This window comes from Carcharodon carcharias, chromosome 20 (genome assembly GCF_017639515.1).
Source record: "Carcharodon carcharias isolate sCarCar2 chromosome 20, sCarCar2.pri, whole genome shotgun sequence".
Lineage (NCBI taxonomy): Eukaryota > Metazoa > Chordata > Chondrichthyes > Lamniformes > Lamnidae > Carcharodon > Carcharodon carcharias.
Window position 1 is genome coordinate 49821646 of NC_054486.1, and position 23140 is coordinate 49844785.

Genomic DNA, 23140 nt, shown 5'->3' on the forward strand with positions numbered 1-23140 from the left:
GCAGTTTAGGTAGAGATGAGAAATAGTACAGGTAAGAAGTCACTTGTGGAAGTGGTCATTTGGCCCCCTAACAGTAACCACACTGTAGGACGGGGTATATAGGATGAAATAATGGGGGCTTCTGAGAAAGGAATTAAGAAAATTATGGGTGATTTTAATCTACGTATAGATTGGATAAATCAGATTGAACATAGTCATGCAGGCTACCTTTGCCATAGTGTTTTTGGGACAGTTTCTTCAGGCAGCGCATTCCTCATCCAACCAGAGAGCAGGTTGGATCTGGTACCATGTAATGAGACAGGATTAATTAATGACCTACATCGTGAAGGTGCCCCTAGGTAACAGTGATCATAATAATGATCAAATTTCGCATTCAGTTTGAAGGAGAGAAGAGTGAATCTAAGACTAGTGCTATAAACTTAAATAAGGGCAATTAGGAGGGCATGAAGGCACAACTGGCTAAAATAAACTGGCCAATTAGGTTAAGGGATAAAAAACAAAAACAGAATTACCTGGAAAAACTCAGGTCTGGCAGCATTAGAGAAGAAAAAAGTTGACGTTTCGAGTCCTCATGACCCTTCAACAGAACTGAGTAAAAATAGGAGAGGGGTGAAATATAAGCTGGTTTAAGGTTGGGGGGGTAGAGAGAGAAGTTGGGGGTGTGGGTGATTGTAGGGACAAGCAAGCATTAATAGGAGCAGATAATCAAAAGATGTCACAGACAAAAGAACAAAGAGGTGTTGAAGGTGGTGATATTATCTAAACGAATGTGCTAATTAAGAATGGATGGCAGGACACACAAGGTACAGCTCTAGTTGGGGTGGGGTTGAAAGACTAACAGGGCATAAAAGGTATAGATTTAAAAATAATAGAAATAGATGGAAAAAGAAAAATCTATATAAATTATTGGAAAAAACAAAAGGAAGGGGGAAGAAATAGAAAGTGGGTGGGGATGGAGGAGGGAGTTCAAGATCTAAAGTTGTTGAATTCAACACCTCTTTGTTCTTTTGTCTGTGACATCTTTTGATTATCTGCTCCTTTCACTGCTTGCTTGTCCCTACAACCACACCACCACCACCTCCCCACCCACCTTAAACCAGCTTATATTTCACCCCTCTCCTATTTTTACTCAGTTCTGTTGAAGGGTCATGAGGACTTGAAATGTCAACTTTTTTCTTTTCCACCGATGCTGCCAGACCTGCTGAGTTTTTCCAGGTAATTCTGTTTTTGTTTTGGATTTCCAGCATTCATAGTTTTTTGTTTTTATCTCTAGGTTAAGGGATAGATCAGCAGAGGTGCAGTGGCAGACATTAAGGAGATATTTCAGAATGCTCAGATTCTTTCTCACTGGAACATAAGACTCTAATGGAAGTGCCATCTGTGGTTAAGTTAAGAAGTTAAAGTTAGTATCAAATTGAAAAAGAAAGGGTATAATTCCACAAAGCTAATGGCAGGTCAGAAGATTGGACAGAATGTAAAGAACAGCAAAGAATGACTAAAAGATTAATAAGGAGGGATAAATTAAGAGTATATGAGAGAGCTTGCCAGAAACATAAAAACATAATAAAAGTTTCTACAGGTATTTAAACAGGAAACTAGTAAGTAAAGTGAGCGTTGGTCCTCTGGAGAGTGAGAATGCAGAATTAGTCATGGAAAATCAGGAAATGCAGATGAATTGAACAGAGATTTTGCATCTGTCCTCACTATCGAGGATGCAAATAATATTCCAGAAATAATTGTGATTCAGAAAGTGAAAGAGAGAAGGGAACATAAAACAATTACAATCACCAGGGAATGGGTACTAGGAAAATTATTAGACCTAAAAGCTGACCAGTTCCCAGATCCTAATGGACTTAATGCTAGGGTCTTAAAGAAGTGGCTGCTGAGATATGGTTTTAATTCTCCAAAATTCGCTAGGTTTGGGGAAAATGGCATCAGACTCTATTTAAGAAAGGAGGGAAGACAGAAAGCAGGAAACTGCAGACCAGTTAGCTTAACATCTCTTCTAGGGATATTGTTGGAATCTATTATTAAGGAGGTTATAGCGGGGCACTTTAAATCTCAATACAATCAGGCAGAGTCAACATCGTTTTGTGAAAAGGAAATAATGTTTGACTAATTTATTGGAGTTCGTTGGGGAAGTAACAAGCACCATGGAAAAAGGGGAACCTGTGGATGTGCTGTACTTAGATTTGCAGAAGGCATTTGACAAGATGTCACATCAAAGGTTACTACATAAAATAAGAGCTCATGGGCAGGGGGGTAACATATTAGCTTGATAGAGGATTCATTAGCCAACCGGAAACAGTAGGCTTAAATGCATTATTTTCGGGTTTGCGAGATGTGACGAGTGGAGTGCCCCAAGGATCAGTGCTGGGGCTTCAATTATTTACAATTTATGTCAATGACTTGGAGGAAGGGACTGAATATATGGTGGCTAAATTAGCTGATGACACAAGGATAGGTAGGAAAGTAAGTTGTGAAGAGGACATAAAGGTGTCTGCAAAAGGGACATAGGTTAAGTGAGTGGGCAAAAGTTGGCAGATGGAGGACAATGTGGGAAAATGTGAATTTGTCCACTTTGGCAGGAAGAATAGAAAAGCAGCATGTTATTTAAGTGGAGAGATATTGCAGAACTCAGGTACAGAAGGGATCTGGGTGTCCTGTACATGAATCAGGAAAAGTTGGTATGTTGGTACAGCAAGTGATTAGGAAGACAAATGGAATTTTATTGCAAGGGGAATGGATTATAAAACTAGGGATGTTTTTCTACGGTTGTATAGGGTGTAGGTGAGACCACATTTGGAGTACTGTGTACAGTTTTGATCTCCTTATCTAAGAAAGGTTAAAATGCATTAGAGGCAGTCAGAGAAGGTTCATTCGACTGATACCTGGGATAGGGGTGAGGACATTATCTTACGCAGAAAGGTTGGACAGGCTGTGCCTGTATCCTTTGGAGCCTAGCAGATGGAGAGACAATCTTATTAAAAGCAATAAGAACCTGAGGGGACTTGACAGGGTGAATGCTGAAAGGATGTTTCATCTTGAGAGAAGGTAGAGCAAGGGGACACAGTTTAAAAAATAAGGCATCTCCAATTTAATACTGAGATGAGAAAAAATTTCTTTGAGGCTGGTGAACCTTTGGAGCTCTCTTCCCCAGAGAGCAGTGGAGGCAGGGTCAATGAATATTCTTAAGGTAGAGGGAGGTAGATTCTTGACTAACAAAGGAGTCAAAGGTTATCAGTGGGAGGTGGAACGTGGACTTTTGAGGCCACAATCAGATCAGCCATGGTCATACTGAATGGTGGAGCTGGCTGCAGGGGCAGAATGGCCTACTCCTCCCTCTAATTTGTATATTTGTATGACCACCTACTGAACCTCCCTCGACCCATCCTAATGCTCGCCCGTCCACTGCCCTACCTACTTAACTTACACAGCTGGGACCTTTAAACTTTAACTGCTTCGCTGCAGCTAGTGCTGTTAAAAGGGGGCATGACTTCATTTAATCTGACTCTGTTGCACTTGGCTGAAGGCCTCGGGAACCTGCTGCGCTGCACTCTTCTCACCCAGACTGAGTCGGAAAGTCGGGCAGAAAACATGCAGCTGCATCCCAGTTTAAGTTTAAAAAGGAGCAAAAGTGGCAGTCAGACTCATTGCCACACATCAGAAGTTCTGGCCCTATTAGTGCACAAACTTGTGTTGGAGTGTGGAGTCCAATACTGAGAAGACGTTGATGTTAAAGACTATATAGTTAATTCATTTTTTTTACTTGGGGAATACTGAGTAAGGAGATATTCTATTCTGTTGTATTTTGCTATTTGCGGGGGCCACCAGGTAAATTTATCTGTTGACTTCTGAATTTTGGGAAAGTTTATTTTAAATCACCTGAGCCTGTAAAGATGTGTTGTCTTAGTACCATGGGCACACTAGGTAAATGATTATTGAAACCTATTTCTATATGCGCCTATGTTTTAGCCTTACAAATGGTTTTAATTTAAAATTATTTTCTGGACCTTAAACCTAGAAAAAGAAACATCTTCAATTTTTGAGACTTAGTCCCAGTTTTAGCCTCGTTCTTTGTTTCTAAATTGAGTCAAGATGTTGTACAAAATTGAAATTATGTTGGAACTAATTTTGTACTTTTTAAAAAAAACTTAATATAGTTGAAGAAACAATACATGTAATTTAGACAAATATTTTCCTCCTCCAGTTTAGTGCACCGAACTGTTGTGGTTTGACTCATTAATCATTCGGATAGTAGAATTGGAAACTACTATCTCCAATTTGAGTGGTTCTGGAATCGAATCAGTGTGATCCCAGAACAATTACGTTGTCACTTCTGATTAAACAATCCATGGTACTCTGACAAGAACTTCTTTTTGGGATTGAAAGTTTCTTACCAACTTGCTGTGCATCTGCAAATAAAATCTGTAATATAATAAAGATGTATCTTAAAATCAGACAGATAAAATAGTATTTCAGGCATCCCATTTTCCAATCATTCCAGCAACTCTGTTCCACCCCTGCCGCTTCCTTAGTATGTTTGTGTTTGGACCTTTAGGAAATAGTCTTTGGATTTGGTTTTATGCATGCTATTTGAAAACTGTGTCTGCTTATTTACTACTTAGTTCCCTTTTGGAACTTAATCTCACTCTTCACCTCTTCTAAGCACGTGAATTCACATTTTTTTTAATCCAAAAAATTGTTCAGTGAGATGTAATTATATTTGATTTGGCATCCTGAATAGGTGGCACTGGGTTATCATTCAGAGGTTTAACCCAAATTTGCTTAAAATGCAAACTTTTTTGTTTGACCAGTGGAATATTATTTCCATGTTTGTTCATTTCTAGTGCTCATAGAGCCGCAAGACATTTGTCACTTCTTGCACAGGACAATTTAGGACTTTTCAAAAGTTGTTAATTTCCCTTGGTGCAAAGGCAACCCCATAACTAATCAGCTGATTGCCTGATCACGGAGTGCACCTTCTGATGCAGTGTAACAGTCTTCCAGAGAAGCGATACAGCGAATGGATCAATGAGTATTTCATGCCACTTCTTGGGAAAGTTTCAGTTCCAATTGATAGTGTATGAAAGGCTGACACATGAATCAATACACTGATTATTACAGTCATTACAGTCTGGTTTTAATTGGCACACACAGATGATGCTTCCAGCATTTGATTCTGACAGATGGTTATGTTTCCCATGCAGGAGCCTTATCCATCTTAATTCTGTACTCCTTTTGCATCATAACAATGTGTGCAATATGTAAAATAAGACCCTGGTTCTAGGGCTTTATACAGTGTATGTGTAGGAAACCACAATTCTACAACATCTTAATGACATTTCTGTGTCCGTTCCATGGACTCTTTTGTGACAAACTGTCAAGCTAAGCTACACTCCCATGCTTATTTCATTCTTATGTTCCAGCTATGGCTCTGTATAGTCCAAGCAACTTTACATTAAGCTGTACATTAAGGGTTAAGATAAAAATGTAGGAAAATATACTTGCCGTAAATCTATGTCATAGAAATAGCAAGTATTATGATATTCAATCTACTGCAGTGTGCTGAGAGAATTATTGTGTTTTTCTTTTGGTAACATATTTACCTGTAGTACTAAAGTTTAGAGCAGGTTTGCCCAACCTTTTCATGTGGTGGGGGGGGGCATGTTTCAAATTAGGTCACACTTAAAGGGCCAATGGGCAAATTTCAGAAAGATAAAAGTTTGGCATGACATTAAATGTAAATTTCAAAAACAAGCCTGAGGTAATAAGATAACTAACTTTCTGAGCAAAAGGAAAATGAGGAATAAAGAACGATGAGTGGGTATGGGTGTGGGTGTAGGTGCCTCACACCTAGGCTCAGGGCACTCAGTCATTCACTCTCACCCATGGAGAGAGTAGATGAGAGTGCCTGTTGGTGTAGGTGAGGGTGAATGAGAATCTTTCTCTGCACTGCCCCCCCCCCCCACCCACCCAGAACAAGAGCAATTAGGGATGGGCAATAAATGCTGGCCTAGCATGAATGATTTTTTTTTTAAATTGAAGCTGTAGGGAAGTAGGACCTAAAATGGTTTAGATGGTTTAAGTATTTCTCAGGATTTGAACCTTGAGGAGGGATGGGTGATCCCATTGGCACTAAAGTAGAGTTATCTAGACTTTAATCACAAATAAAATAACTTGGAAAGAGATAAAGACATATCTTGATTATGTTAATGGACGAGTACCGTTACTTCAGTTTGATGTGGTTGTTGCCAGTTTAATCTTTAATCTTTGTTTTTAGTTTGTTACAGTAGAACTTTTAAAATGTGAAATATTGACCTTCAGTTGTCTCATTAGTTGTTTGTAAAATTCATTTTTTGCATGTTATTGGTCTCTATGGGGGATTGTAACAGTTGGAAACTCTTAGCTTGCAAAGTATTTTGCAAATTAACTTGATATATTTGAATTTCCAGGTCACAAATCACAGAGGGAAGAATTGGATTCTATCCTCTTTATTTTTGAGGTAAGAATGCTAGAAATTGGTGACTATTCATTAAGAGGGACAATTACTCAGATGTCTTGAGGCAAGTGAATGTTGTGTTTATTTGGTTTGAAAAATAATAAATCAAGTTACCCAAAGGGTGGACAAGAGACAAAAAAAATACATTGTTTTGTTTGAAAGATATTCATTATATTTTACTTTCAATTTATACTGGATGTCTATTATTAATAATTGTCACATTAATTTGCTTAATTCAGTTGCTTTAAATCAGTGGTCATGATATAGCACCCCTTTTTGATATGAAATTGTACATCTTCCAACTTGAATATGAGCAACACGTTGGGAAGAACATCTAGCATAATTTTAAGTTTCTTTCCCCTTGATTAGTTTCTACTTTATTCTTTTTTTTTGTATCTTTTGCTCCAGGAGTAAGATCTAACAAGCCTCAACTGTCCCGACAAAAGAAAGGGTTAAGAATTCTCTACTCTAAGAAGGTTTTATGAAGGAGAATTATTTTTAAAAAACTTGATACATAACTGCAATTTTTTTTAGTCATTGACGGGATGTGGGCACCGCTGGCTGGGTGACCATTTATTGCCCATTCCCAGTTGCCTTTGAGAAGGTGGTGGTGAGCTGCCTCCTTGAACCGCTGCAATCCCTGTGGTGTGGAAACATCCACAGGTGCTGTTAGGGAGGGAGATCTAGGATTTTAACCCAGCGACAGTGAAAGAAAGGCGATATATTTTGAAGTTGGGATGATGAGTGGCTTGGAGGGAACTTCGGCAGGATTCCCAGCCTCTTGTAGCTGTGCTCCCCCCGCCCCCACAATTTGGAAAGCTTCGAATTAGCATATTTCATAATGTAAAATGTATTATATTTCGTATAAAGTTCAATACTTAAAAGTTGCACTTTTCAGGAATGCAACTACAACTTTAAGCAAGGAATTACATGTATTTTGCATGTAACCTTCATTATTGTCACAAATGCACACTGTTCTAAATTTTGTTCCACGTTTAATGTATGCTAATTTACTAAGTTCCCTTTTAAATTAAGTTAATTACATTTGTTTTTGTTTTGAAAAAAATTGAGAGAATTAAAGTATCTAATAAATAAAAAAAGCCCTTGATTGACCGTGGGATGAACTCCTAGGTATTCAGCCAGTGTTGCAGCGCCCATGGTATAGTCATTGATGTTTGATAAGTGAATGCATTTAATGCTCTTGAGAATTTAGCTTTGCTGGAGGCATGGGTGTAACCACTTGAAAAGGATGATGGGATTTTTGCACGGAAGTTAAACTCCTTTCTAAAATAATCTGTTATCTACTTGTTTATGCTCAGCGAACATGCAGATTTTTACCATTCATTATGTGGAGGGTGATTCTGTTAAGTGTACTGTGTTTAATTTATAATGATTTTTATACTTAGCAGTTTACTCTTGAGTTATCTCATTACACCAAAAAAGGTTCTTGCCAACATACTGATTTCTTATTTAAAGTTAATACCTTATATATACTTACAAACCATTTCCCTGACTAAAACATCAAAATTAAATTGCTGGGTGGCTTTTACTGTATGGACATGTCGTGAATGAATTGTTTAATCTGCCATAGCTTGCCATATTGATGCAACTGCTGTATAAAATACCTTTAAGAAATTGTTTCTTGTATCATGATGCCATTTTGTGTTAACTGAACACATAAAGAAATTGTGGGGAAAAAGCAGTTGTATATTGAAAAGTAATGCTAATATATGACACTGCTGTATAATCTAATAATTGAACACTGCAAATCTACAGAAATGTTTATTGCATCCTAAAATGTTACTGGAAAGGAAATAGGAAATGTGGAAAATCACGCAAACTATTCGTATAAAGAAAAAAGAGCTTCTATTTGTATGATGCCTTTCGTGATCTCGGTGTGTTGCAAACCACTTTGCAGTCAATGGAGTCCTTAGTGTAGTCACTATTGTAATGTAAGAAGTACAGTTAGTTCCCATTAACAATAGTGTAGTAATGACCAGATAATCTGTTTTAGTGATGTTGGTTGAGAAATAAATAGTGACCTGGACACTGGGGAGAACACCCCAGCTGCTCTTCAAAATATTGCCATAGAATCATTTATGCCCACCTGAAAGAACACATGGGGCCTTGGTATAATGTCTCATATAAAAGTTAGCATTGAAAATGCAGCACCCTGTTAACATTTCAGTGCAGTAATAACATAGAAGCTTGTGGAATGAGACCTGAACCTAAAGCCTTCTGACTTGGGCATGAGTGCTACCAGCTGAGCCACAGTTAACATTATTGACACATAACATTTGGTTTGTTTCATTTGTATCTGTGATCTCTCATTTCTATATATAACTGTAATCTATACTAAAAATGCAGGTTGTGATGCCTCAAACCAGATTCCTTCGAAATCATTGGATATTTTTTTCCTCTTGACTGAAAATACATAATACATTCAAGGCAAAAGAGCCCTCTGTTTGTCAATGTGAGGGATGCTAAAACTCAAGTGCCTAACGTCAGCATGAAATATTTCTATTGGGTTAATAAGAGGGGCTAATGTGGAGTTTAACTTTGTCCCCAAAGGTGTGCTTTAATCCTAATTTAAGAATGCACTTACTACTGAACACTTCAATTTTCCACACTACTGATGGATGTTGGTGAGGCAGCATCTGTGGACAGAGAAACAACGTTAACATTCAGGCTGATGACCTTTGATCAAAACTAGGAAATTTAGGAATGCAATAGGTTTTGCAAGAACAAAAGGAAAGCACTTGATATTGTAAACGGTTCGTTCTCTCTCTCTCTCTCCAGGTATTGTTCCTCTCTTTAAGTCTGCTGTCATCACCCCTCTTTTTAAAAAAAAAATAACGTTGACTACTGGCTTTGCAAACTACTGTCCCATCTCTGAGTTCTTTTTCTTCGGCAAAGTCTTGAATGTGTTGTCGCCTTCCATCTTTCTCAGAGTTCCATGTTTGAATCCCTCCATTTCAGGTTTCTGTCCCTGCTGCAGTACCAGAATAACTTATCCAAAGTAACAAATGACATCCTATGTGACTAGGACAAAAATAAGCTTTCCCTCCTTGACCTAGCTGCAGCCTTTTATCCAATTGACGACACCATTCTTCTTGAATGCCTTTCCACTGTCATCCAGCTGGGTGGGACTTCTGTCACCTGGTTCCATTCTTGTCTATCTAGTTGAAGCCAAAGAAATCACTTGCAATGGCTTCTCTTGCTGTTGCCATTGATATTCCCCAAAGGTCTATCCTTGGCCCCCTTCGTAAATTTCATCTATGTACTGCCCTTTGGCAACATCAGATGGCAGAGGTGTTGGTTTTCGCATGTATGCTGATGAAACCCAGTTCTGTCTTGCCACCACCTTTCTTGACTCCTCCCTGTTGCTAAATAATCAGACTGCTTATCTGACATCCATTACTGGGTGAGCAGAAATTTCTTCCCCAATTAAATATTGGGAATACTGAAGGAGCTGTTTCTGTCCTCACTCCAAATTCAGTTCCCTATCAACTGACTTCATTGCTCTTGCTGGCAACAGTCTGTTCATAACCTTGGTGTAAAATCTGATCCCAAGATGAGCTTCCAACCTTCTATTTGTGCCATCACTAAGATCACTTATTTCCACTGACATCAGGTTGCCGTACTTTGCCCAGACTCAACTCATCTGTTTTTGTTAACATCTAGACTCCACTATTCTAGTGCATTCCTGGTTGCTCTCCCACATTTTGGCCTCTGTAAACTTCCCTAAAAGTCTGCTTCTCATGTCTTAACTTGCATAAGTCTTGTCCCCTATCACCCCAGTGCTTGATAACCTACATTGACTCCCAGTCAAGCAACATCTTGATTTTAACATTCTCATCCTTATTTTCAAATCCCCCCCCCCACCCCCCTTACCTCGCTTCTCCCTATCTCCAATTTCCTCCAGCTCCACCCAACCCTGCGAGGTATCTGCATTCCTCTAATTGGCCTCTTGTGGTTTCTCCATTTTAATTGCACAACCATTGGCTGTGCCTTCAGCTGCCCAGGTCCCACCTCTGGAATTCTCCCCTTATACCCCTCCATCTCTTGCCTTTGCTTTCCTCCTCCTTTAAAACCTATCTCTTTGACCAAGCTTTTGGTCATCTGACCTAACATCTCCTTATGTGGCTCCGTGTGGTGCGAGGCCAAAGTGGGGCAAGTCAGGGAACAAAGGACACATGAATGGCAGAATCATGAACTTGCTGCCTTAAGCAAAAAGGAGGGGAAGAAAAAGAGTAAAACTGCAATCAGCAAAAAAAAAGGGTCTGAAATTGTCAAGCCCATTGGGCCCAGAAGGCTGTAAAATGCCTAACTGAAAGATTAACTTCCTTACAACACTGCAGGAGTGTGAGGACAGATGATCAGTATGAGTGCAAGGTAGAGAATTAAAACGATAAGACCAGAATTTTGGGGACCTGCTTGTGGACTGCACAGATGTTCCACAAAGTGGCCACCCAATGTGACTTCGGCCTCCCCAGTGTAGAGTAGACCACATTTTGCGAGCAGAAAATACAGAATACTAAATTGAAAGAAGTACACACAAATCACTATTTCACCTGGAAGGAGAGTTTCTTCTCGCCTACATCTGTGATTCAGCCAATGCCCTCCATCACTTTAACATTCTCCAATTTCCTGGCACTAGCTGTCGTCTCTTCACATTGGATTTTCAATTTCTTTCCCACCTCCAGCCCTTACCAGCTCTTCCTTGAATGAAGGTACAACCAGTCTTTACCCACCATCACCCTTCTCCACCTGGCTGATCTTCTTCCCACATTGAACAACTTCCCCTTCAACTCACTCCCATCCTCCAAATAACAGGTGTTGTTATGGGTTCCCACATGGGTCCTAGATATGACTGCCTTTTTGTGGGATATGTGGAACACCCTTTGTTCCAGTACTATTTGGACACCCTCCCTCACCTCCTTCCCCAATACATTGGCTGCATTCTCCACTAAGGGAGAATCTAACCATCTCCCCATGACATCAATGGCATTACCATTGCTGAATCCCCCACTATCGATATCCTGGGTTTGCCATTGACCTGGAATGGAACTGGACCAGTTATATAAATGCTGTGACTACACGAGTAAGTTAGAGGCTGGGAATTCTGCACAGCAACTCACCTCCTGACTCCTCAAAGCCTGCCCACCATCCACAAGGCACCAGTCCAGAAGTGTGATAGAATACTCTCCACTTGCCTGGTGGAGCACTGCTCCAACAGCACTCAACACAACACCATCCAGGACAAAGCAGCCTATTTGATTGGCACCTCATCCACCCACCACCGTAAACATCCACTCTGTCTACCACCACCACCAATACACAGTGGCAGCAGTGTGTACCATCTACAAGACAGACTGCAGCAACTTACCAAGGTCCCTTTGACAATATCTTCCAAACCTGTGACCTTGAACTACCTAGAAGGACAAGGCCAGCAAATGTATGGGAGCAGCACCACCTGTAAGTTCCCCTCCAAGCCACACGTCATCCTAACTTGGCATTATATTGCGGTTCCTTCACTGTCGCTAGCTTAGAATCCTAGAACCCTCTTCCTAACAGCACTGTGGGTGTACCTATCACACATGGACAGCAGTGATTCAAGAAGATGGCTCACCACCACCTTCTGAAAAGCAATTAGGGATGAGTAATAAGTGCTGGCTTAACCAGCGATGCCCACATGCTGTGAACGAATAAATGTAAAAAAGAATCAGTGCCATTTCTTGCTCTCGTCTGAAATGGTATTTTTTTCTTGGACTTTGCTTCCAACTTCCACCCTTCTCTCCTTTTATGTGGTCCACTTTTGGCTCTTCTCTTCCTTTCCTTGAATTCTATGTTTCCATTTCTGGGGATAGGCTATCAACCAATATTCACTAAATGCCCACTGACCATCTCAGCTACTTTGACTACACTGCTTCACATCTTGTTTTGTGTAAGGACCCCTTCCATACACCCAGTTTCTCCTTTTCCATCACATCCGTTATGATGGTGGAAAGTACCAGCACTTCCAACTTCCATACCATCACTTATGATGTGTCTTTTTTTCCTGAACTGAGGATTCTCCCCATGGTTGATTTCCCACACTTATGCTCTTACTCCATCCCAATCCAGACAGAACTATGACAGAGTTCCCATTGTACTCTACTTTCACCGCACCAGCCTCTGTATCGACCGGACCATCCTCTGCCATTTCCGTCACCTCCAGAGTGATGCCACCAGTAAGCACATCTTCCCCTCCTCTCCCTTTTCAGCATTCCTTAGGGACCATTCACCTGCAACAACCTGGTCCACCCCTCAATTACCCCCACCCTTTCCCATGACACTTTTCATGCATATGCAGGAGATGCAACTCCTCTTTTCTCACCTCTCCTCACTGTCCAAGGCTCAATCAGGGCCTATAGATGAAACAGTGATATATTTATATATTTCAATTTAGTGGACTATATTTGCTGCTCATAGTGCAGTCTGCTGTACCATGGGGAGACCTAATGCAGATTGGGTGACCGCTTTGAGGACCACCTCCATTCAGACTAGAAGCATGACCCTGAGCTGTTTTTATTTGAGTTCCACCATCTGCAGTATTTTGTTTTTGTACTGACGTTTGAGGGTTCTCTTAGTGACATTGCTATCCAATGTCAATTTATGGACAGCCTAGGCTCTTGACTATTTGGCACATAGGTGAGGCTGCTGGAAGATCTTTCATGAGTCCTTTAGAACAACCTAAGAGAGAGAGCCTCAGCATGGTCTGGACTAAATTTTATTCAGGATTCCAAAAACAATGAATATTTATGTATGAACATATTGAATTAGGAACAGATGTAGGTCATTCAGCCCATTTGAGCCTTCTCCCACATTTAATAAGATCATGGCTGATCTGATTGTGGCCCTCAACTCCACATTCCTGCCTAATCCCCCCCCCCCCCCCATAACCTTTGACTCCCTTGTTAGTCAAGAATTTATCTAGCTCTGCCTTAAAAATATTCAATGACCCTGGCTCCATCGCTCTTTGGGGAAGGATTCGAAAGACTCTCAACCCTCTGAGAGAGAGATCTGTATCCCTCTATTCCCATCCTATTCATGTATTTGTCAAGCTGCCTCTTAAACACCACTATCGTACCTGCTGCCACCATCTCCTCTGGCAGCAAATTCCAGACACTCACTACCCTCTGCATAAAAAAACTTGCCCCACACATCTCCTCTATAGTTTTCTCCTCTCACCTTAAATCTATGTCCCCTAGTAATTGACTCTTCCACTCTGTGGGAAAATGCTTCTGACTATCTACTGTCCATGGCACTCATAATTTTGTAAACTATTTCTCATCTTTACCCAAACTGCTTCTACATCTTGATCTCCAGCATTAAGGTCATCTCTCTTTATTGCACCAGTGTTATCCTTACTTAACACAGCTATCCCTCCACCTTTTCCTAGCTTCCTGTCCTTTCTAAATGTTATGTACCCTTGAATAATCAGGGCCCAATCTTTGCCATAGTGCAGCCATGTCTCTGCAATGGCTATCAGATCATACGTATTTAGTACTATTTGAATTGTCAATTCATCTGCTTTGTTACAAATGCTATGCGCATTCAGGTTCCAGAGCCTTTAGTTCTGTTTTTATGCTACTTTTGTAACTCTGGTCTTATCTGCTGTTGCACTCAGGTTTGTATACACTGTTCCATCCTGTCACGCTCTGACTATCATTTCCCTTTATTGCTACCCTGTTCTTTTGTCCTGTCTTCTCTACTTAACTTCTTATATATACTCAATCCTTGCCCCGACTATTTAGTTTAAAACCCCCTCTACCGCCCTAGTTATATGACCTGCCAGAATACTTGTCCCAGCACGGTTCAGATGAAGACCGTCCCAACGGTATAGCTCCCGTTTTTCCTAGTACTGATGCCAGTGCCCCACGAATCAAAACCCATTACTCCCACACCCACACAAATTTTTGAGCCATGCATTTAACTCTCTAATTTTATTTACCCTATGTGAATTTGCTTGTGAAACAGCAATTATTACCTTTGAGGTTCTGCTGTTTAATTCAGACCCTAGCTGCTCATACTTTCTCAGCAGAACCTCTTTCCAGGTTCTACCTATGTCGTTGTCGCCAGTGTCCTGGGGAATCAAATAACTAGAGCTGTAGAGATGGCTTTAAACTAACTAGTTGGGTGGGGGTGGGGGGGGGGGAGGTGGTGGAGAGCGGGGCGGCGGCGGTTTCTGGAGAGAGGACATGTAGGCTAGAAAAAACAAAAGGATATGGAAACAATAGAGGGCAGCTATTTAGGTATTGATACCCAGAGTGTGACAGGAAGGGACAGAGTGTACAAACACTTTTTTAAAAAAAGCAGCAAATTGCATCAAAGGGGGAAAAATGGATAAAAAGGCAAAATTAAAGGCTCTTAAATGGTACTCGGAACAAAATAAATAAATTAATGGCATAAATAGAGGGTAATGGATATGACCTTATATCCATTACAGAGACGTAGTTACAAGGAGATCAAAGCTGGAAACGAAATATTCAAGGGTATGTGACTTTTCAAAAGGACAGGCAGGAAGGAAAGGATGGTGGGGTAGCTTTATTAGTATGAGATGGAATGTGTACGACAGCAAGAAATGATCTTGGATCGGATGATGTAGAATCCATATGGGTTGAGGTAAGAAATAAGGGGAAAAAGGCACTGGTGGGAGTAGTCTATAGGCCCCCTAACAGTAGCTATACTGTAGGACAGAGAATAAATCAGGAGATAATGAGGGCATGTAAAAAATACAGTACCTTAATCATGGGTGACTTTAATCTTCATGTAGATTGCCAATTTGATTTTCCCAGAGGTAGCCATGAGCAAGAATTCATAGGGTGTACTCAGGACAGTTTCCTAGAACAATATGTTGTGAATCCAACCAGGGATCAGGCTCATTTGGATCTGGTAATGTGTAATGAGGCAGGTTTAATAAACAATCTGAGTAAAAGATCCCCTAGAAAACAGTGACCATAACATAATAGAATTTAGTATTCAGTTTGAATCTTGTGAGAATCTTGGGTCAGGAACAACTGTGCTAAACTTAAATAAGGGTAATTACAAAGGAATGAGAGCAGAGTTGGCTGGAGTAGACTGGGAGAGAAGTTTAGCAGAAAGGAAGGTTGACGAACAATGGCAGATGTTTAAGAAAATAGTTCATGACTCACAACAAAGAGAGATTCCAGTGAGAAAGACGGATTCTAGAAAGGGGATAAACCAGCCAGGAAATTAATAGTATCAAATTGAAAGAAAAAACATACAATACAGCAAAGATTACTTGTAAGAGGATTGGGAAAGTTTTAAAAACCAACAAAAGATGCCCAAAAAATAATGAAAAGGGAGGAAATAAACTTTGAGGTAACCTAGCAAATGATATAAAAACGGACAGTAAGAGCTTCTTTAAATATATAAAAAGGAAGAGAGGCCAAAGAACTTAGGCCCCTTAGAGAATGAGGCTGGGGTAATAATAATAAGGGACCAGGAAATGGCAGAGGAGTTGAAAAAATACTTTGCGTCAGTCTTCATGGTAGAAGACACTAATAGCATTCCAAAAATACCAAAAAATTAAGGGGCAAAAGTGGGGGAGGAAATAAATACAATAACTATCACTAGAGAAAAAGGGAAACTAATGGGCTAAAGGCCGATCAGTCCTCTGGACCTGATGCATCCTAGGACGTTAAAGGAAGTAGCTACAGAGATAGTGGTTGCACTGGTAGTAATTTTCCAAGAATCCTTAGATTTTGGAAATGTCCCAGAAGATTGGAAAACTCCCAATGCAATGCCCTTATTCAAAAAGGGAGGGAGACAAAAAACAGGTAACCATAGGCCAGTTGGCTTAACATTCGTCATTGGGAAATGTTGGAGTCTACTATAGAATATGTAGTGGCAGAGTATTTAGAAATGCATATTATCATCAAGCAGAGTCAGCCTGGCTTCATGAAGGGGAAATCATACCTGACAAATTATTAGATTTCTTTGAGGAGGTAACAAGCAGGATAGATAAAGGGGAACCAGTAGATTTAATATATTTGGATTTCCAAAAGGCGTTCGATAAGGTACCACACATAAAGCTACTTAATAAGATAAGAGTCCATAGTGTTGGGGGTAGTATGTTAGCATGGAAGGAGGATAGGCTTACCAATACAAGACAGAGGTTTGGGATAAGGGGGGCATTTCCAGGATGGCAACCTGTAACTAGTGGAGTGCCACAGGGAGCAGTGCTGGGGCCACAATTATTTACAATATATACTAATGACTTAGATGAGGGAAATAAATGTATTATCGCCAAGTTTGCACAGACACAACAATAGGTGGGAAGGCAAGTGGTGAGGATGAGACAAAGAACCTACAGAGGGATATAAGCAGGTTAAGTGAGTGGGCAAAAACTTGGCAGATGGAATATAATGTGGGAAAATGTGATGTTATGCATTTTGGCAAGAAGAGTAGAGGAGCTGAATATTATTTAAATGGAGAAAGACTGCAGAAAGCTACAGCACAGAAAGATTTGGGAGTCAATCCCAAAAAACTAACATACAAGTTCACCAAGTAATAAGGAAGGCAAATGGAATGTTGGCCTTTATTTCAAGAGGAATGGAATATAAAGAAGGGAAGTCTTGCTGAAACTATACAAGGCACTCGTTAGACCACATCTAGAATACTGTGAACCGCTTTGGTCCCCTTATCTAAGGAAAGATATACTGGCGTTGGAGGCAGTCCAGAGAAGGTTCACCAGGTTGATCCTGGGCAGGGAGGAATTTTCTTGAGGAAGGGTTGAGTAGGTTGTGCCTGTACTCACTGGAGTTTAGAAGAATGAGAGGTGACCTTCTGAAACATATAAGATTCTTAGGGGGCTTGACAGGGCTGATGCTGAGAGATTGTTTCCCCTTGTGGGAGAGTCTAGGACCAGAGGGCAAAATCTTAGAGTAAACGGTCGTCCATTTAAGACAGAAATGAGGAGGAATTTCTTCTGAGGGTAATGAATCTGTGGAATTCTTTACTGCAGAGGACTGTAGAGGTTGGGTCATTATGTATATTCAAGGCTGAGATAGATTTTTAATCAGCAATGGAATCAAGGATTATGGGGAAAAGGCAGGAAAGTGGAGTTGAGGATAATCAGATCAGCCATGATCTCATTGAATGGCGGAGCAGACTCGATGGGCCAAATGGCCTACTTCTCATACGTCTTGTGGTCTTATGGTTGATACCTTTGTGGACCACGACCGCTGTATCCATCTCCTCCCACTGCAGGTTCCTTTGCACCCCAGGGCTGATGTCCTGAACTCTGGCACCAGGCAGATAACATAGCCGTCCGGATTCTGGCTTTCGGTTACATAGAACTGTGTCATTACTCCTGACGATGCTATCCCTATTACTATTATATTCTTATTAACCCTCCATATTTGAATGGCTTCTTGTGCTATGGTGTTATGGTCAGTTCGCTTATTGACCTTGCAGCCCCTGCTTCCATCCATACCGGTTACAAGAACCTCGAACCTATTAGACAGTTACAAAAGCTTTGTCTCCTCCACTTCTACGTTCTGGGTCCCCATACTTGCCTCACTCAGTCACACCCTCCTGTCCCTGACCATGGACCAAATCAGAAGACCCTATCCTAAGGGCTGTGACCGCATCCTGGTATAAAGTTTCCATGTAACTTTTCCCTTCCCTGATATGTCGCAGTGTCTGCAGCTTGTCCTCTAGCTCATAAACATAAGCCGAAGTTCCTGCAGCCACAGACACTTAGTACGTGTTTGCCCTGGATCGCTCTGGTGTCTCCGACCTCCCACATCATGTAGTTGCAACACATCACCTGCCCTGCCGTCTTTATTATGTGATAATTATCTGTTCAATGCTTCACCATTTCCTTATTTCCCATATTAATCCTCAGCTGGTTAGAGCCATACCCAGCACAAAGGAAGATGGTGGTGGTCATTGGAGGTCAATCATCTCAGTTCCAGGACACCATTGCAGGAGTTCAACAGGGTAGTGTCCTAGGCCCAACCATCTTCAGCTGCTTCATCAGTGACCTTCATGAGGTCAGAAGTGGAGATGTTCGCTGATGATTGCACAATGTTCAACACGATTTGTGAGTCCTCAGATACTGAAGTCACCCATGTCCAAATACAGCAAGACCTGGACAATATCCAGTCTTGGACTGACAAGTGGCAAGTAACATTCACGCCACACAAGTGCCAGGCAATGACCATCTCCAAAAAGTTAATTGAACCATTGCCCCATGACATTCAGTGGCATTTACCATCACTAATTCCCTCACTATCGACATCCTGGGGGTAACCATTGACCAGAAACTGAACTGGACTAGCCACATAAATACTGTGGCTGTGAGAGCAGGTCAAAGGCTAGGAATCCTGCGGTGAGTAACTCCCCTCTTGACTCCCCAAAGCCTGTCCACCATCTACAAGGCACAGGGCAGGTGTGTGAAGGAATAATCTCCACTTGCCTGGGTGAGTGCAGCTCCATCAACACTCGAAGCTTGATACCATCCAGGATAAAGCAGCCCGCTTGATTGGCACCCCATCCACAGTCATTCATTCCCTCCACTATTGACTAACAGTGGCAGCAGTGTGTACCATCTAGAAGATGCCTTGCAGAAACTCACCAGGGTTCCTTAGGCAGCATCTTCCAAACCCATGACCGCTACCCTCTGGAAGGACAAGGGCAGCAGATGTATGGGAACACTACCATCTGGAAATTCCTCTTCAAGTCATTCACCATCCTGACTTGGTAATATGTCACCATTCCTTCACTGCCTTTGGGTCAAAATCCTGGATCCCTAACAGCACTGGGTGTACCGACACCACAGGGACTGCAGCGATTCAAGAGGCATCTCACCACCGCCTTCTCAGGCAAATGGGATGGGCAAAAAATGCTGCACCCACATCCTGTAAATGAATTTTAAAAAATCCCTAAATTTGATTTCCAGAGGACCCATGCTCACTTTAGTTACTCTTATACCTTTTAAATACTTTTGGAAACTCTTGCTATCTGTTTTTATATTTCTAGCTAGCTTTCTCTCATACTTTAATTTCTCCCTCATTTTTTTCGTCATTCTTTGCTGGTTTTGAAATACTGTCCAACCTTCCAACTTACCACTAACCTTGGTAGAATTATATGCTTTTGCTTTCAATATTATGCTACCTTTAACTTCTTTAGATAGCCACAGAAAAAATGCATCATCTCCAACAGTCTGTCTGTCTTTTGCATTGGCATGTGCCTCTGCTGAACGTTATGAAATATCTTCCTAATGTCTGCCACTGCATTTCTACTGACCTACTCTTTAACTTGTTTACCCAGTTCACCTTAGCCAGCTCTGTCTTCATACTCTTGTAATTGCCTTTTATTTAAGACTAAGACAGTCCTAGACCCACTCTTGTCTTCCTCAAACTGAATGCGAAATTTAATCGTGTTTATGATCACTAATACCTAGACGTTGGTTTACTATGAGGTCATTAACTAATCCTGCCTCATTACACACTTCCAGGTCTAGAACAGCCTGCCCTCTAGTTGGTTGTAGAATGTGCTGCTCTGAGAAACTGTCCTGAAATCACACTGATTTTATTTTCCAGACAACCTTTGCTGATCTGATTTGTTCAATCTATATGCAGATTAAAATTGCTCATTGATAATTGCCTATCTTTGACACCCCCACTATTTTTTCCTGTACCCCAATGTACAGCTGCTTGTGGTTTATTACCTTTTGAGGTTTTCCTTTTAATTTAACCCCCTAGCTGCTAATAGTCTCTCTCAACAGAACCTCTTTTCTAGTTCTACCTATGTCGTTGGTACCCATGTTGACCATGACAAATGGATCTTCCCCCTCCCACTTCCTTTCCAGCCCAGAGCAGATGTCCTGAACCCTGGCACTGGACAGGCACCACAGCCGCCTGGACTCGTTCTCAGTGCAGAAAACTGTGTCTATCCCCCTGATTGCACAGTTCCTTACTATCACTATATCCCTGTTAACTTCACCATGCTGCTTGATTGGCTTCCTGTGTCATGGCCCATTCACTCATCCACCCTGCAGTCCATGCCCTCATACATACAGACTGAAAGAACCTCAAATCTGTTGGACAATTCCAAGAGCTGAGGTTCCACTTTGTGACCGCTTACCTGCCTGACTCACAGTCATACCTTCCTATCCTTGAACACTGACCAAATCGGGAAACCACATCCTAAGGAGTATGGCTGCTTTTCTGAAACAAAGGCTGGGATTTTCCGGTCCCGCTGCAAAATTCCCAACCAAAGTCAGTCGACCTTTGGCTGGTCCATCAAATTTTCCTATCTGCCTGCAAAGATTCCCCGTTGCAGGCTGGACTGGAAAGTTCTGGCCAAAGTGTTCAGCTAACTTCCCCCCGATGCATCGCAGTGTTTGCAGCTTGGCCTCCAGCTCAATTACTCTTGAGCCGAAGCTCCTTGAATTGCAGGCACCTAATCGCCGTGGATCATGCAGGTGTCCACGAATTCCAACATACTGTAGTCGCAACACATCACCTATCCTGCCATCTTTATTGTTTAATTTAATTAAATTATTTTCTTAATTAAATTCGTAATTAATGCTTCTAGTCTTGTTTGTATTTATATTCTTATTATTTCAATAAAATTTCTACTTACCCATGTTTTATGGCTCCTTAACCCCGAAGCTTGAAATGTAGCCACCCTGCATTACTTAGGTTATTAGACTTCCACTTCTGTATTTGTAGGAAAATTATAAACTTTTGCGCAAAAATGCATTTACAAATTCCACATAAATAGCAAGTATCTAATATCTGTCCCCAGAGACATCTGGGTTTGAATCAATTTGCTTCTTGCAACTGCAGCTTTGTGTTAAATATGGACAAAACGTATACTTTATTAAAACCTTCTGCCTCATGCAATTTTCTAAGAAAAACTACATGGCTTTTTTGCAGAGACATGATAGTTAAGTTTATATTTCATACTTTTGTTAGCTGTGTTCTCTTTAAATGCAAATCTTGATCCAAATTGAAATTTCTTTTACAGAAAATTCTACAGCACCTTCCAGAAAGAATCCAGAGCAGATGGCAGTTCCACAGCATAGGTAATTTCACAATTTTTTATTGGAATGTTGATTATACCAATTTTAAAAAAATGTAAATACATATTTTTAACTGTCTTTTGCAGTATTCTTGTCCATGCAGTAGCTTAAAACGATGGCTATAGAGAAAACACAAATTGCACAGCTTCAGCTAGTACATTTTTTTTATTCATCCATGGGATAGGGGCTTCGCTGGCTGTGCCAGCATTTATTGCCCATCCCTAGTTGCCCTTGCAAGGGTTGTGGTGAGCTGTCGTCTTGCAGTCCATGTGGTGTAGGTACACCCACAGTGCTGTTAGGAAGGGAGTTCCAGGATTTTGACTCAGCGACAGTGAAGGAACGGCAGTATATTTCCAAGTCAGGATGATGAGTTGCTTGGAGAGGAACTTCCAGGTGGTGATGTTCCCATCTATTTGCTGCCGTTGTCCTTCTAGATGGTAGTGGTTGTAGGTTTGGAAGGTGCTGTCGAAGGATCCTTGGTGAATTCCTGCAGTGCAGCTTATAGATGGTACACTGCTGCTACTGTGCGTCGGTGGTGGAGAGAGTGAATGTTTGTGGATGTGGTGTCAATCAATTGGTCTAATTTGTCCTGGACGGTGTCAAGCTTCTTGAGAGTTATGGGAGCTGCACTCATCCAGGCAAGTGGGGAGCATTCCATCTCACTCCTGACCTTGTAGATGATGGACAGACTTTGGGGAGTCAGGAAGACAGTTACCCGTTGCATGATTCCTAGCCTCTGACCTGCTCTTGTAGCCACAGTATTTATATAGCTAGACCAGTTCAGTTTCTGGTCAATGGTAACCCCCAGGATGTTGATAGTGGGGGATTCAGTGATGGTAATGCTATTGTACGTCAAAGGGTGATGGTTGGATATTCTCTCTCATTGGCTGACACTTGTGTGGCGTGAATGTTACTTGCCACTTGTCAGCCCAAGCCTGGATATTGTCCAGGTCTTGCTGCATTTGGACATGGACTGCTTCATTTTCTGTGGAGTCACGAATAGTACTGAACATTGTGCAATCATCAATGAACATCCCCACCTCTGACCTTATGATGGAACGAAGGTCATTGATGAAGCAGCTGAAGGTGGTTGGGCCTAGGACAGGACCCTGGAGAACTCCTGCTGAGATGACTGACCTCCAACAACTTCAACCATCTTCCTTTGTGCTAAGTATGACTCCAACCAGCGGAGAGTTTTCCCCCTGATTCCCATTGACTCCAGTTTTGCTAGGGTTCCTTGATGCCAGTCTGCCAAATGCGGCTATGATGTCAGGGGTGGTCACTCTCACCTCACCTCAGGAGTTCAGCTCTCTTGTCCATATTTGAACCAAGGCTGCCATGAGGTCAGGACTTGAGTGGCCCTGGTGGAACCCAAACTGGGCATCAGTGAGCAAGTTATTGCTAAGCAAGTGCCGCTTGATAGCACTGTTGGTAACCTCTTCCACTAGTTTACTGATAATGGACAGTAGACTGATGGGGCAGTAATTGGCCGGGTTGGATTTGTCCTGCTTTTTGCGTACAGGACATACCTGGCA

The 23140-nt window shown here is 41.4% G+C and overlaps 1 protein-coding gene across 8 annotated transcripts in view; it reads left to right on the plus strand.

Annotated features, from left to right (window-relative positions):
- ralgapa1 (Ral GTPase activating protein catalytic subunit alpha 1) overlaps nucleotides 1-23140 on the plus strand; it is a 337589-nt gene that overhangs the window by 34189 nt on the left and 280260 nt on the right. For all 8 annotated transcript variants that reach the window (XR_005946224.1, XR_005946225.1, XM_041213937.1 and 5 more), the window contains exons 3-4: nucleotides 6456-6505; nucleotides 21551-21608. Coding sequence is in view for 6 of the 8 variants with exons in the window: in XM_041213937.1 (XP_041069871.1) it covers nucleotides 6456-6505; nucleotides 21551-21608 (108 nt within the window). In the remaining 2 variants the exon portion in view is untranslated. The remainder of the gene's footprint in view (nucleotides 1-6455; nucleotides 6506-21550; nucleotides 21609-23140) is intronic.